Source organism: Bos indicus x Bos taurus, chromosome 19 (genome assembly GCF_003369695.1).
Source record: "Bos indicus x Bos taurus breed Angus x Brahman F1 hybrid chromosome 19, Bos_hybrid_MaternalHap_v2.0, whole genome shotgun sequence".
Taxonomy (NCBI): Eukaryota; Metazoa; Chordata; class Mammalia; order Artiodactyla; family Bovidae; genus Bos; species Bos indicus x Bos taurus.
The window spans coordinates 6,209,529-6,224,224 of NC_040094.1; the positions used below are offsets into that span (position 1 = coordinate 6,209,529).

The 14,696-nt window shown below is 37.8% G+C and overlaps 1 protein-coding gene across 6 annotated transcripts in view; it reads left to right on the top strand.

Moving 5' to 3' along the window:
• STXBP4 (syntaxin binding protein 4) overlaps positions 1–14,696 on the top strand; it is a 249,819-nt gene that overhangs the window by 93,880 nt on the left and 141,243 nt on the right. For all 6 annotated transcript variants that reach the window (XM_027516895.1, XM_027516894.1, XM_027516897.1 and 3 more), the window contains 2 exons: positions 1,670–1,765; positions 5,303–5,368. In XM_027516895.1, the coding sequence (XP_027372696.1) occupies positions 1,670–1,765; positions 5,303–5,368 (162 nt within the window). The remainder of the gene's footprint in view (positions 1–1,669; positions 1,766–5,302; positions 5,369–14,696) is intronic.

The following is a 14,696-nucleotide window of genomic DNA, read 5'->3' on the forward strand; positions in this document are numbered from 1 at the left end:
AAGGTCAGTTTTCATTCCAATCCCAAAGAAAGGCAATGCCAAAGAATGCTCAAACTACCACACAATTGCATTCATCTCACACACTAGTAAAGTAATGCTTAAAATTCTCCAAGCCAGGCTTCAGCAACACGTGAACCATGAACTTCAAGATGTTCAAGCTGGTTTTAGAAAAGGCAGAGGAACCAGAGATCAAATTGCCAACATCCACTGGATCATCAAAAAAGCAAGAGAGTTCCAGAAAAACGTCTATTTCTGCTTTATTGACTATGCCAAACCCTTTGACTGTGTGGATCACAGTAAACTGGAAAATTCTGAAAGAGATGGGAATACCAGACCACCTAATCTGCCTCTTGAGAAACCTGTATGCAGATTAGGAAGCAATAGTTAGAACTGGACGTGGAACAACAGACTGGTTCCAAATAGGAAAAGGAGTACATCAAGGCTGTATATTGTCACCCTGCTTATTTAACTTCTATGCATAGTAAATCATGAGAAGCGCTGGGATGGAAGAAGTACAAGCTGGAATCAAGATTGCTGGGAGAAATATCAATAACCTCAGATATGCAGATGACACCACCCTTATGGCAGAAAGTGAGGAAGAACTAAAGAGCCTCTTGATGAAAGTGAAAGAGGAGAGTGAAAAAGTTGGCTTAAAGGTCAACATTCAGAAAACTAAGATCATGGCATCTGGTCCCATCATTTCATGGCAAATAGATGGGGAAACATTGCACACAGTGGCTGACTGTTTTTCTGGGCTCCAAAAGCACTGCAGATGGTGAATGCAGCCATGAAGTTAAAAGAGGTTTACTCCTTGGAAGGAAAGTTATGACCAACCTAGACAGCATATTCAAAAGCAGAGACATTACTTTGCCAACAAAGGTCCGTCTAGTCAAGGCTATGGTTTTTCCAGTAGTCATGTATGGATGTAAGAGTTGGACTATAAAGAAGGCTGAGTGCTGAAGAATTGAGGCTTTTGAACTGTGGTGTTGGAGGAGACTCTTGAGAGTCCCTTGGACTGCAAGGAGATCCAACCAGTCCATCCTAATGGAGATCAGTCCTGGGTGTTCATTGGAGGGACTGATGTTGAATCTGAAACTCCAGTACTTTGGCCACCTGATGAGAAGAGCTTTCTCATTTGAAAAGACCCTGATGCTGGGAAAGACTGAGGGCTGGAGGAGAAGGGGATGACAGAGGATGAGATGGTTGGATGGCATCACCAACTCAATGTACATGGGTTTGGGTGGACTCCGGGAGTTGTTGATGGATAGGGAGGTCTGGCGTGCTGCAGTTCATGGGGTCGCAAAGAGTCAGACATTACTGAGCGACTGAACTGATGGGACCAGAGGCCATGATTTTCATTTTTTGAATGTTGAGTTTTAAGCCAGCTTTTCACTCTCGTCTCTCACCCTCTTTAAGAGGCTCTTTAGTTCCTCTTTGCTATTTGCCATTAGGGTGGTATCGTCTGCATATCTGAGGTTATTGATACTTCTCCTGAGAGTCTTGATTCCAACTTGAGATTCATCCAGCCTGGCATTTGCATCATGTATTTTGCATATATGTTAAATAAGCAGTGTGGTGATACATAATCTTGACTTACTTCTTTCCCAGTTTTGAACCAGTCCATTGTTCCATGTTCTGTTCTAACTCTTCCTTCTTATCTTGCATACAGATTTCTCAGGAGGCAGGTGATTCCTTAGAAACAGATGAAATGGAAAAGCTTAAGCATGAAAGAAATAACGCCTTGGAAGAAGTGAAGACACTTAAGGTAATCTCCAATTTAGCTTCCTTATATTTTCTTTTGTATAAAGAAAAGAAAGAAAATTATCTTGTGTTGAATTCTGGAGTATCGAGACTTAGTTTTTGTTTTTTTTTAAGAATATCAATATCAAATAGCTTAGTATAGAGTATTAATATCAAATTAATATTTATTTCCTTAGCTGACCTTTTAGAGAGTAAAATTTTTAGCTCATATACTCATTATTTATATTTCACAGTCAGTGATTTCCTCAGCTGACCTTTAGAGAGTAAATTTTTTAGCTTACATACTCATTATTTGTATTTCACAGATTTGGTGTGAACAGTGTGATTTGTAATCATACCTTCTAATCTGACTACTTCTAACCCCTTTTTTTTTTCACACTGGTGGGAAGAAAAGAGAGCCAATGAAGCAAGCCATGACAATTTTAGATCCTCAGATGTTCATTGGAAAATACATTTTCTCCTGTATTCATGTGAATGCTTCAGGGACATCTTGTTTTGCTAACATAATTTGAAATTAATGGATTGAGATTTAAGGGAAATAAAAACACAATATATTTCCCAAATATACTGTGAGATTTTGTTTCTCTATATATGTTTTAATTTTGTGTTTAGAATATTAAATTTGTATCTTAATTTTTATGGAAAGCCATTATATTTTTCAGGTCTTCAAGAAAAGCAGTGTAACTGTTTGTTTCCCACTAATTCATCATAGGAATATATTTAAACCTTTTTATGTGTTTATTTTTGGCTGTGCTGGGTCTGAATTGCTGCACAGACTTTCCTCTAGTTGCAGAGAGTGGGGGCGACTCTCTAGTTGCAGTACACGGCCTTTCGTGTGGTGACTTGGACAGCTGCAGAGCGCGGGCTCCAGGGCATGCGGGATTCAGTAGCTGTGGCACATGGGCCCAGCAGTTGTGGTGCCCAGGTTCTAGAGCACAGGTTCAATAGTTGAACCTGTGCACAGGCTTTGTTTCTCCATGGCATGTAGGACTTTTCCTAGGTCACGTTTCGAAAGCCTGAGTCACCTGCATTGGCAGGCAGATTCTTTATCACTGAGCCACCAGGGAAGCCCCAAATTATTTTTAATTAGTTTTTAAATAACTGAAATTCTATTATTTGTTTCATTTTTATTGAGGTAAAATCTTTACACCAAATTAAAAAAAGAAAGAAATTTCCTTGCTACCTTAGTTTTTAAATTCTGACCTCTAGAGGAAGCTATTGTTTAACATATCTTATTTACCCTTTCAGAGACTTTCTCTGTGTACTCAACCATATGCTAAAAAATATGTGTATATATGCTTCTTTTAATTCCACAGAATTGTTTCATATATTATACACTTTTTTACAACTTATCTTCTTTTTTTCTCTTTGTTGTTAGCATTATATCTTGGATAACTTTTCAGGTTAATATATAAGAATCTACCTAATTCTTTTCAGTGCCTCTCCTATCCTCCAAAGGTTCTGTTCCAGATTATTTAACCAGTTCCCTATGATGAAATGAAAAAGATATGAGAGCCTCAGAAAATTCTGATGAACCATAAGATTCAATGACTTACACAGAGTAAATTATATAAAAATGCTATCTTACCAGTATAACCAACACTACAGATGTTTTTTAAGAGAATAAGAAAAAACTACTGTCAATTATTAAAGCTAAATTTATATTTTCCATCTTAATTCTTGATCATGTCTAACTCTTTGTGACTGTAGTTTGCCAAGCTCCTGTGTCTGTGAAATTCTCCAGGCAAGAACAAAGGAGGTTGCCATTCCCTACTCCAAGGGATCTTCGTGACCCAGGGATCAAACCCGGGTCTTCTGCATTGCAGACAGATTATTTACTGTCTGAGCTACCATAGAAGCCCCAATGTTTATCATTGTTAAATTTGTGATATATTTTTGTTTTTTACTGGAATATCAGTGGTAATAATTAGAATTTTAATTTAAAGATGTATTCATTTAACATTTAAACAAAGCTTTCCAGAGGAACTATTGAGTAAATCAGGATTTGCATTTAAAATTTACGAGATGTAACTGAACATATCCTACTGTGATAAAACCTGAAATCACAGGTAAAATATATTCTGTATAATTTCCTTCACCTGAAAACCTATCTATTGGCTGAGAGACATTTGCTTAAATACAGATACACAGCAATAAATGTTTTGTTTGAGATAATAATCTTTGTACTTTGAGTTTTTCTGCTTGTATTATACCACATATACACAAAAAGCAGAGGTTGTCAAATGGATTTCACAGAATGTGTAGATGTCTCTCATCACTCCGCATTATCCTGTGACATCTCTGTTTATCATGTCTGATTTAAGGTACAAGTAAAAATGGAAACAAGAAAATTTGATGCCAATGGCTAATTTTTATTCTGCAAGAATGATTTTTAAAGGTTCCATGGGCTTTATTTAACTTAAAGGCTTTCCGCAGAGTTCACATTGCTACTGCTTTGCAAAGTTGAATGAAAATAGATATATTTTCCATTTACAGATGCGAAAAACTAGGACACCAAGAGTGAAGGTGACTTAGCAGAGCATAAAAGCCTAGGAGCCAGAAGTTTCTTGGCTCCTGTTCTGTGGCAGATTCGTTAGATTGCTATATTGTATTCATCTTCACATACCTTCATTTCATCTCTTAGACAAGAATGAGCTCAAGTATAGCAGAAAGTAGATTGCTTCTTGTAAACATTCCAATGTTGCCATGAATGTTTACCACTCACTATAATCTTCTAGCAATTCCTCTGCTCAGGTTATAAGTAAAATGGCTCTTAAAGTATCTCTGATTTGATCAATGAAACGTGGATTTATGACATAACAAAATTGAACGTTTTAGCGTGTTATTCTCAATATCCTTAATTTTAAGTTCAAAGATTTTAATATTTGTTTGGGATGCCAATGTTATTCCACCTTAGTAACTATTATTTCATATTTTGATTACACTAGTTATATGTTCATTTTTATGGATAATCTTACAAAAATTAGCTAAATTGGGAACATTATGGTCAGCTCTGTTTCATAGTCCTCTTTCGTATGTACAGTAAGAGGGACTTCTAAGTTACAATAGTCATGCTCTTCAATTTGCAAACTCTTTGACAGTGATAGCTATTATCTAGCATTTAGTTGACATTTATACATTTTGATCCTGATTGACTTATTTTGGACCTCAGATTTTTAGGTTTTTTAAAAAGTGGCTAGTAAGGAGTTTCCTGGTGGCCTAGATTAGGAGTCCAGGCTTTCACTGCCGTAGCCTGAATTCAATTTCTGGTCAGGAAATGAAGATCCTGCATGCTGCCTGGCACAGGAAAAAAGTGTGACTAATTATAGTAACAGAAAATATGTTTACATCCCAATTATACTGTAAAGAGCTAATTACTTTTAAATGGCATGTATAAGGCAGAAAAGTGACTGGGAGCTACGTATCCAGATTCTAGAAACTGGATGTTTGAGGAATTTGTAAGCCTTGAAACAAAGCCCTAAAAATCATGCTCATTGATGCCTTCTTAATAGGTTGTTAATTCAGTGGCTTTTTAATACAGGAAAAATTGTTTGAATCGGAAAGGCAGAGGAAGCAATTGACAGAAGAACTCCAGAATGTGAAACAAGTAAGTGCATATATTGTTTATTTGTGTCTTGTGGATGTGTGTATAGACAAATGAGGTATAAGTGCAATGCATTGATATGTGTAATATCTGAGAGCCTACAGATATAAACAGTATAGCATAGTGTACTGCTGCTTTCAGAGTTGGGGATCTGTGGACTGAAACGATCAGTCTCATTGCTTTTCTACCCTTTTTTTCTTTCTCTTCTATTTTTCCTTTTTCTTTTCTTCTGTTACTCATATTCATTTTATTAAAAGTAAAAGCAAATCAAGGGGGGGAAAAAAACTTCCAAGCCAGAGCATTTTTAAATTTTTTTTAGTAATAAAAAGTAAAAATTTATTTTCACTCTTTATCATTCTTCGAAGAATTTTAAGTAACTTACAGCGAAACAAATGCAATGATATCATGAAATAGAGATACAAGTAACAAATAAAAGGTTAATAAGAGTAGAAAGTTAAGAGGACATTGCTATAGAACAGTGGCAGTCACCTGATTTTGAATCTCCCCAATATTATCCTCCCAGAAAACATAACATTTACAGAGCACATAAAACCATACAGGAACCCACACCTTTTTTTTTTTTTTTTTGGATACATCATGCATGGCTTCTGGGATCTTAGTTCCTCGACTGGGAATTGAAACTGGGCCCACGGCAGTAAAAGCACTGAGTCCTAACCCCTGGACTGCCAGACAATTCCCAGGACCTCTACCTTAAATATGGCTATTGGATAGAGAGCACCAGAACCTTCAAGGCACATATAAATAGAGTTTAAAATTCCAACAAACTGTTGCAACTTGCCTGCCACTGAAACGTGAAAGCAGGGGAGGCTTAAAAACTCTGAAAAGAGTAAGGAGAACAGAGTAATCAGACAAAGTACTGCAAGTAAGATCGCCTCCAGAAAGAGAAAAATGCAACTATTAATGACAAAATACTAAACAGTGGCCAGGATTTGGTGGTTCTCAGAACTTGAGGAAGTATGTGCAACCAGAAGCAGCAGCGTTCTAGAATCATTGTTTGGAGAAAAGAATCAAATAAATAGAGAAGGGGTGGTATCCCTTGGAGGCTAAGAAATAATGAGAAAAAAGGAAATAAGAGGGGGAAATTAAGGGTCTTGCAGAAATGAAAGAGAAACAAGACATACCAAGCCTCCTCCATGTACCCTCCACCATGACCATCAACAACATGATCCATAAAAAGAAATTGCACAGAAGAGGGTGCTGTTGAACTAAGAACTCTTTCTGTGAAAGAAAAAGGAATTGGAAAAAAACAAAAAATCTGTCCTTGTCATTACAAAACAACTGTAAATATCAGACAATATGAATTAAAGCTTTCTTCCTGATGAAAATACCCCAGAGCAATTCAACCTTAAAACTGTAACACAGAATAACTCAAAATAAGGAATTAAAAACAAAGACTTAGAAAATGACAAAAAAACAGATAAATGAAATGAGAGTTGATAAAACCTGGGAAAGAAAGAGAAGAAAAAGACAAAATGATGCTAGAAATGAAAACTATATTACAGGTTACCCAAGGAAGAATATAATCAAATGAAAAGGCATCAAAGTAAACCAGAAAAATAAGAATGGAGTAAGTAAAGGATTTTCATGAGGAAGTAAATCAAAACAACTGAACAGCACTAATATTTTGAACTATAATCCAAGAACACTTTCAGAAGTAAAAGATGACCTGGAACTATTATTGGGTGGTGGGGAAAGGTCGGTTTAGGGTACATCCTAGCAGGCTTTAAAGACGGAGGGGAAGTGCGTGGTCCCTCCAAATGAGAGGTCAGATAACGCGCAGAGGTGATAGAGTGAGACCAGCACCAGCCTCCTGACGCAGCATACAAAGTAAGGCGGTTGCGGGGCGGCGTCTTCACGAAACGAAAGGATGTGTGAATTAAGAATACTGTATCCCACCAAGTCGACTTTTAGATATCAAGTCAACAGTTACAAATGTGCCAGTATTCAGGAAATAATATATGCATATAGTATTCCTGAAGAATCTGGTAGAGGTGAGTTTTCCCCAGCCAAAAAATGACTGGGGTAACTTTGGCAAGAATTTCCAAACAATGAGCATTTCCTATATGTTACTGTATAGCTAAGCCCAAAAAGAAAGATGCCGTTTTGCAATTTTTTTTTTTTTTTTTTTAATGAGAGGATGAGGGAGAATAAAAGGGGAAAACAGCATAAGATCATTCTGTAGTATAATGGTCAGTGAATATCACTTCAAACTGACAGCAAACAATAAAAAGATTAGGTAAAGACTGAGCAAATTTTTGGATTTTGTAGAATGAAAATATGGATCTTCTAATTACCAAAAGAAATCCTTTTTAAAAAAAGCAAAAATGTCAAAATGCAGTAAATATATACAACAATTTCAACAGAAGGCAGTATAACAGAATAGAGACTGAATACAATAGTAATCTAATATAAATGGGATAATTTAAATGGGTTTTCATAGGAAAATATAGTTTACCAAAACTGGCCTCAGTAGAGGTAGAAGCTTAACCATAGAAGAAATAAAGTTACCAAGAAGCCACCCTACAGAAAAGGACCAGGCCAAAATCGTTTCACAATTTCGTTTCACAAAGTTTTAACCAAAACTTTGGCATTTAATCCCAGAACTACATAAATGGGTTCAGATATTTTAAAAAAGCAGAAAGAGAAAGAAACAAAGAAAAATTCCAAATTCTTTCCTGGGAGGAAGTATAACATTGATGTCTAAACCTGACAAAAGTATCACAAAAAGAAAGAATGCAGTTAAAAAACTGCAGACTAAAAAAGCAACCAGGGACACATGAATTGGAAAAGAATAAATAAAACAGTAACATAATAGAAATCTTGAAAACCCTAAAGAATCAATGATAAAAAGAACTCGTTGGGAAATTCACAAGCTAGCAAGAAATAAAATTAATATGCAGAACTCAGTTACTGGACCACATACACAAATTGTAAGGGGAAGTTTTAGTCGTCTAGATGAAACCAAAAATTATGTAGAAAAATGGGTAAAAGACATGAACAGACCATTCACTGAAAAAGTTATTGAAGGTCATATGAAACATATAAAAAGATTTTCAGTCTTTCCCACAAGAGAAATGTCAATTAAATCTATGTTGAGATAGGACTTCCAGCTCCTAGTACTGAGCAAGATACAGAGAATGTTCTCCAACAGAAAACAGCTCTAAAACTGGTTTTGTTACACAGGTTTTAAGGAATTACCAAAGGAATTGGAACATGAACATAGACACCTGCTCCTCTGGGAAGAAGGGAACTATGTGAACTAGATTTCTTGATCCTGGTTTTAAGCTTGGAGCTGGGAGAGGGCAACGGCACCCCACTCCAGTACTCTTGCCTGGAAAATCCCATGGATGGAGGAGCCTGGTGGGCTGCAGTCCATGGGGTTGCAAAGAGTCGGACTCGACTTTAGCGACTTCACTTTCACTTTTCACTTTCATGCATTGGAGAAGGAAATGGCAACCCACTCCAGTGTTCTTGCCTGGAGAATCCCAGGGACGGGGGAGTCTGGTGGGCTGCCGTCTATGGGGTCGCACAGAGTCGAACACGACTGAAGTGACTTAGCAGCAGCAGCAACAATTTAATACCAGTGGAAACTGACCCCCAGTTAGGGTCACTTGATGTTTGAAAATGTTCACAGACACTTTAATGAGGAAGCACTGCTTATCATCAGGGCTTCCCTGGTGGCTCAGTCAGTAAAGAATCTGCCTGCAATGCGGGAGACCTGGGTTCGATCCCTGGGTTGGGAAGATCCCCTGGAGAAGAGAACAGCTACCCACTCTAGTATTCTGGCCTGGAGAATTCCATGGACTGTATGGTCCATGGTGTCACTCGAGTCGGACATGACTGAGTGACTTTTACTTTCACTGCTTATTACCATACATGGTGCTAGAACAAGGGAATATTTGTGTGAGAAAAATCTAATCTTAACCCCTACTTCATATCATATTCAAAGTTCAGTTCAGTCACTCAGTCATGTCTGACTCTTTGAGACCCCATGAACTGCAGCACGCCAGGCCTCCCTGTCCATCACCAACTCCCGGAGTTCACTCAAACTCACATCCATTGAGTCGGGGATGCCATCCAGCCATCTCATCCTCTGTCATCCCCTTCTCCTCGCTAACTCCAAATGGATTATAGATCTAAACATAAACTAAAATTTAAATTCAAAAGAAACTTTTGTGATGTTGGGTTAAGCAAGGTTATCAAGCTGTATATCTAAAATGAGTAAATTTTACTATATTTAAATTCTACCTTAACAAAGCTACTTTTTAAAAATATGCCAATACAGTTTTTCTTCCGTTAACAAAAATTCAGATGCTTGACGGTGCATTGTTGATGAGGCTGTTGTGAAACAGGCATTTTCATACATGCTAGTGGTAGTGCAACGGAGAAGGCAATGGCACCCCACTCCAGTACTCCTGCCTGGAAAATCCCATGGATGGAGGAGCCTGGTGGGCTGCCGTCTATGGGGTCACACAGAGTAGGACACGACTGAAGCGACTTCACTTTCACTTTTCACTTTCATGCATTGGAGAAGGAAATGGCAACCCACTCCAGTGTTCTTGCCTGGAGAATCCCAGGGATGGGCGAGCCTGGTGTGCTGCCATCTCTGGGATCACACAGAGTCGGACACGACTGAAGTGACTTAGCAGCAGCAGCAGTGGTAGTACAAAACAGCACACAGCTGCGAAGGAGAATTGGGCATTTCTAATAAATTGATGTGTACATTTACCATTGAGCCTGGCAACCTCACTTCTAGGAATTTACCCCAAAGAGATACCTGTAATACTATTGAAATACCTAGGCACAGTATTTTTTTGTGGTATTATATGTAATAAGAAAATATTAGAAACTACCTTAATCTTCAGTATAGATGATTGAATGAACTACGATCCACACATGCAGTGGAGCACTCTGCTACTGAAGGAAATCTTAACTCAGTAGCACAGAGTGATTTCCAGGAGATGCTGTCAAATTTAAAAAAAAAAGTACAAAAGAGTATGTATGGTATTATCCTTTATTTTAAAAAAATAACCATACTGAAGAAAAAGAATCAATTCAAGTAATTTACCAACATGGTATTTATGTTCAGTGTTTGACAGGTTGCAATCGAGTTAGAAAAGAATCGAAAACAAATCCCAAACGTTTTATAGTATGAGAAAAATTGAATAGCATGTGTTGTTGTCTTGTTTCTGAGGTATGGCCAAAGCCATTCTGAAACAATTTAAACAATTTTAAGATGTAATAATGCATGCGTGCTCAGTCTCTTTAGAGTCTGACTCTTTGCGACCCCCATGGACTGTAACTCACTGGGCTCCTCTATGCTTGGGATTCTGCAGGCAAGAATACTGGAGTGGGTTGCCCTGCCCTCCTCAAGGAGATCTTTGCGATGCAGGGATCAAGCCCGTGACTGTTATGTCTCCTGCATGGGCAGGCCAGTTCTTTGCCACCAGTGCCACCTGGGAAGCCCAAGGCGTAATATAGGTCTCCTATATTACAAAATCAAATGTTTTGATTGTTGTTGAAAGCCAGAATCTCAGTGAAAAATCAAAGACATACAAAGCAGAATTTAGGAAGTCAAGAAAGAATCCTTTGAATGGACTAGATTTGAAGGTATCACTCTGAATGCATTATTTCTAAAATATATATGTATCTATGTGAATATGAATATATATGTGCCCATATATATGTATGTGTGTGCAGTTTATATGTGTGTGTGTGTGTGTGTGTGTGTGTGTGTGTGTGTGTGTGTATTCCTAGCTCTAACAGCTAGAAGAGCCAAGAATCACATATCCCACTAGCAATGAGCACCTAGCATATCCAAGTGCCTAGAAACTATTCCCCACTAATAAGAATCCAGGCTTCTTGGAGAAATAACTGATTTCAAGACTGAGGGTGGGTAAGTACAAAATAAGCTTGAAATGTCTTATGCCAGAAAATAAGGAAATCCCCAAAATGATCAGCGTGTGTCATAAGAAACTAGCTTGATGCACCACCCTCCACTGACCAGTCTGAAAGTAGTTGAGCACCAAAATAATTAAATATAGTGATGAACTAACAAACCATTGGAAAAAAGTGATTCATGAGTCCATACCATTAGTAAAGAAGTGAATTAATTCATGGAGAGAGCTGAGGGCTCTTGCTCATTAAAGACTGTTGAGTGCTGACTGGTAACAACAGTTATCAGAGTAGCTGCCAGATTTGGGAAGTCAGCATTTTGCATGTTTCAGTAATGACTGGATCAGACTAGAATCATAAATTGCTTAATCTAGGGGGAATTTTTTTTATGACAAGCAGAATATTCACATATTTATATGGCTTTAAAGTGGCTGTCTATAAACTGCTTATTAATTGCAAGAGGAAAACAGTAATTATATGGTAGTGAAATCCTAGACAACTCCTAAACTGGTACAAAAAAATGGATATCACCAGTGAAGAACAGATGGATATGTGTGACTTCAAATGCGAAACCTTGAAAGGACACAACATCACTTATGTAGTGTTATGGCTGAGAATGTATGAACCTGAACCTGGCCGTGAGGAAGCATCAGCCAAGCCCCAAATGAGGACAGTTTTATTTATTTGTAAAGGTGTATGTATCTGTGTGTCTGTGTGTGTATAGTGTTATATTCTTGAGAAATGTGAATGCCATAAAAAATAAAAGAATGAAAAGAAAGAAGAACCAAAGAAAGAGAGAAAGGAAAGGACAAGGTAAAGAGGCAGGGAAGGAGGAGAGAGTGAGAGAGACGGAAGAAAGAAAAAGAAAGAAAAATGAAGAAAGGATGATGGGAGGGAAGAAGGGTGGGGGGGGGAGTTCCAGATTAAAAGACGGTAAAGAGACATGAAACTAAATAAAATACCTGACCCTAGACTCGATCCTGCACTGAAATGGGGAAAACACTACAAGGGATGTTACTGAGTCAGTTGAAAAAATTGGAATACAGATGACAGATTAGGTAATAGTATTGGCTCTGTGTTGAATTTCTTAAATCTGATAGCTGTACTATGGTTGTGTAAGAGAAATCCTTTTACTTAAGAAATACTGAAGTTTATAGGGATAAAGAACCCTTGAATAGTTAGAATATGTGTGTACATATTTACATATTTGTGTATATATGTGAGAGATTGAGAGTCTGCAAAATCTTGGTAGCAGCAACCTCAAAATATCAGTGGCTTGCAAGAATATTTTATTTCTCACTCATGAACATGTTGGCAAAAAAGTGACTTTGTGAATTAGGTAAATCTGGGCAAAGGATGTAAAGATGTTCTTTGTACTGTTCCTACTCTTTCGAGTCTTGTGTACACTTGAAGTTATTTCCAACTAAAAAGTCTGTAAAAGTCCTCTATTTTTTGACCAAAAACTTTTGGACCCCCATTTTATTAAGCTTTGTTGTAGTTCGGTGCTATATCTGCATCAGTTTATATGGCCAGGCCTTTTTACATATTAGTGTATCTTTGCATCCTGCAAGTGGACATTTATAAGTGAAAAGTGAAGTGTTGATCACTCAGTCGTGTCCAAGTCTTTGCAACCCTATGGACTATAACTCGCCAGGATCCTCTTTCCATGGAATTTTCCAGGCAAGACACTGGAGGGGTAGCCATTCCCTTCTCCAGGGGATCTTCCCTACCCAGGGATCAACCTGGGTTCTCCCACCTTGCAGGTGGATTCTTTGTTATCTGAGCCAGAAGGGGATCCCATTTTCAAATATTCTTTCTTAATTTTTACATATAGAATAAATTAGAGGGTGGGTTTTTTCCCCCCATTTAATTAAATTTTTCTTTTCTTCAGAATGCTTAGAACTTAAAAGTTTTGGAATATCAAGCATAGTTAATTAAGGTAATATGATAGTGTGTGTGTGTGTGTGTGTATATATATAATAGCACATAGTAATTATTTAATAAATATTAACTATTATGGTCATTATTATTAATAATAGAAGAAATATTAGGTGCAGAGAAATAGGTGAAAATGATTTGTTTTAACAATTTTATTTAGAGGAATAAAACCTAATTTTGACTGAGAGAATAAGGAGACTTTGTAGAGAAAAGGTGACCCTGAACTAGACCATACATGTGTGAACTAGACCATACATGTGAAGGGGAGAGCACGCCAAGCAAAGAGTGCAACCTGAGAATCATGGTACGAAAGAAAAAGTCTTATCTTGAGAGTCAAAATCAGCTGAGTTTGTATGCTAATTTAACTATTATCTCTTAATGTTTTTGTATCTAAAATGTGATGATAACATCTGTTTATAATTTGTTCATAGGACTTGAGAGTTTAAGAGCCTAAAACTACCAGGAATATAATAAATTCCTAAAAAATAATAATTTGTATTTGTATTAGTTCATCATCATCACCTTGTCATTATTAAAGGCTTGGGGACATAAGGAAAACATGAACAGATGAAAGCATTAGGAAATAACATTTGAGGGCTGTCGGGGAGTTTTTGTGTTGGAACCAAAGCAGGCAGGCACTTGAATACCAGTCTAAGATTTTAGACAATGGATCGCCATTGAAGGTATTTGACAAGAGAAGAAAGATCAACTTGTTCCATCTATAATCTGACTCCTCTTTCCTCCACACTCTACATCTGACTTGTTGGCCCTCCTGTTTAAAAACTGCAGTTTTGCCACTTTTTATCACTTCCATCACTGGTCTAAGCCATCATCATCTCCTGTCTGCTGAAACTATAACTTCCTACCAGATCACCCAGCTTTTACCCTTGCCCCACTCCCATACAGTCTAATCTGAACACAGCAGCCAGAAATAGGCTTTTTTTTTTTTTTAATTTTTAAACTTTACATAATTGTATTAGTTTTGCCAAATATCAAAATGAATCCGCCACAGGTATACATGTGTTCCCCATCCTGAACCCTCCTCCCGCCTCCCTCCCCATACCATCCCTCTGGGTCGTCTCAGTGCACCAGCCCCAAGCATCCAGTATCGTGCATCGAACCTCGATGCATCTCGTTTCATACATGATATTTTACATGTTTCAATTGGCTTTTAAAACTTGTTAGAACCTGTCTAACTTTCCATCTCAGAGTGAAAGCCCAGCTCCTACAGAGCCTGCCCTCCCTGGTCTGCCCTCCTACCCCCACCCCACACCCCTTTTCCTCAGTGACCCCATCCCTTACTACTTTCTCCCCACCTACCCTCCTTGTTCTCCAGCCCCTCTACCTCCCTGCATACCCCACTAACGCTCCAGCTCTCACTGTCAGTGGATAAGTTTTTTGGCATTCCTGATTGCTTTCTTGTGTATTATTTACTTGTTAAACTTGTGTCCTTTATCTGTATCCACCAACTAGAGGG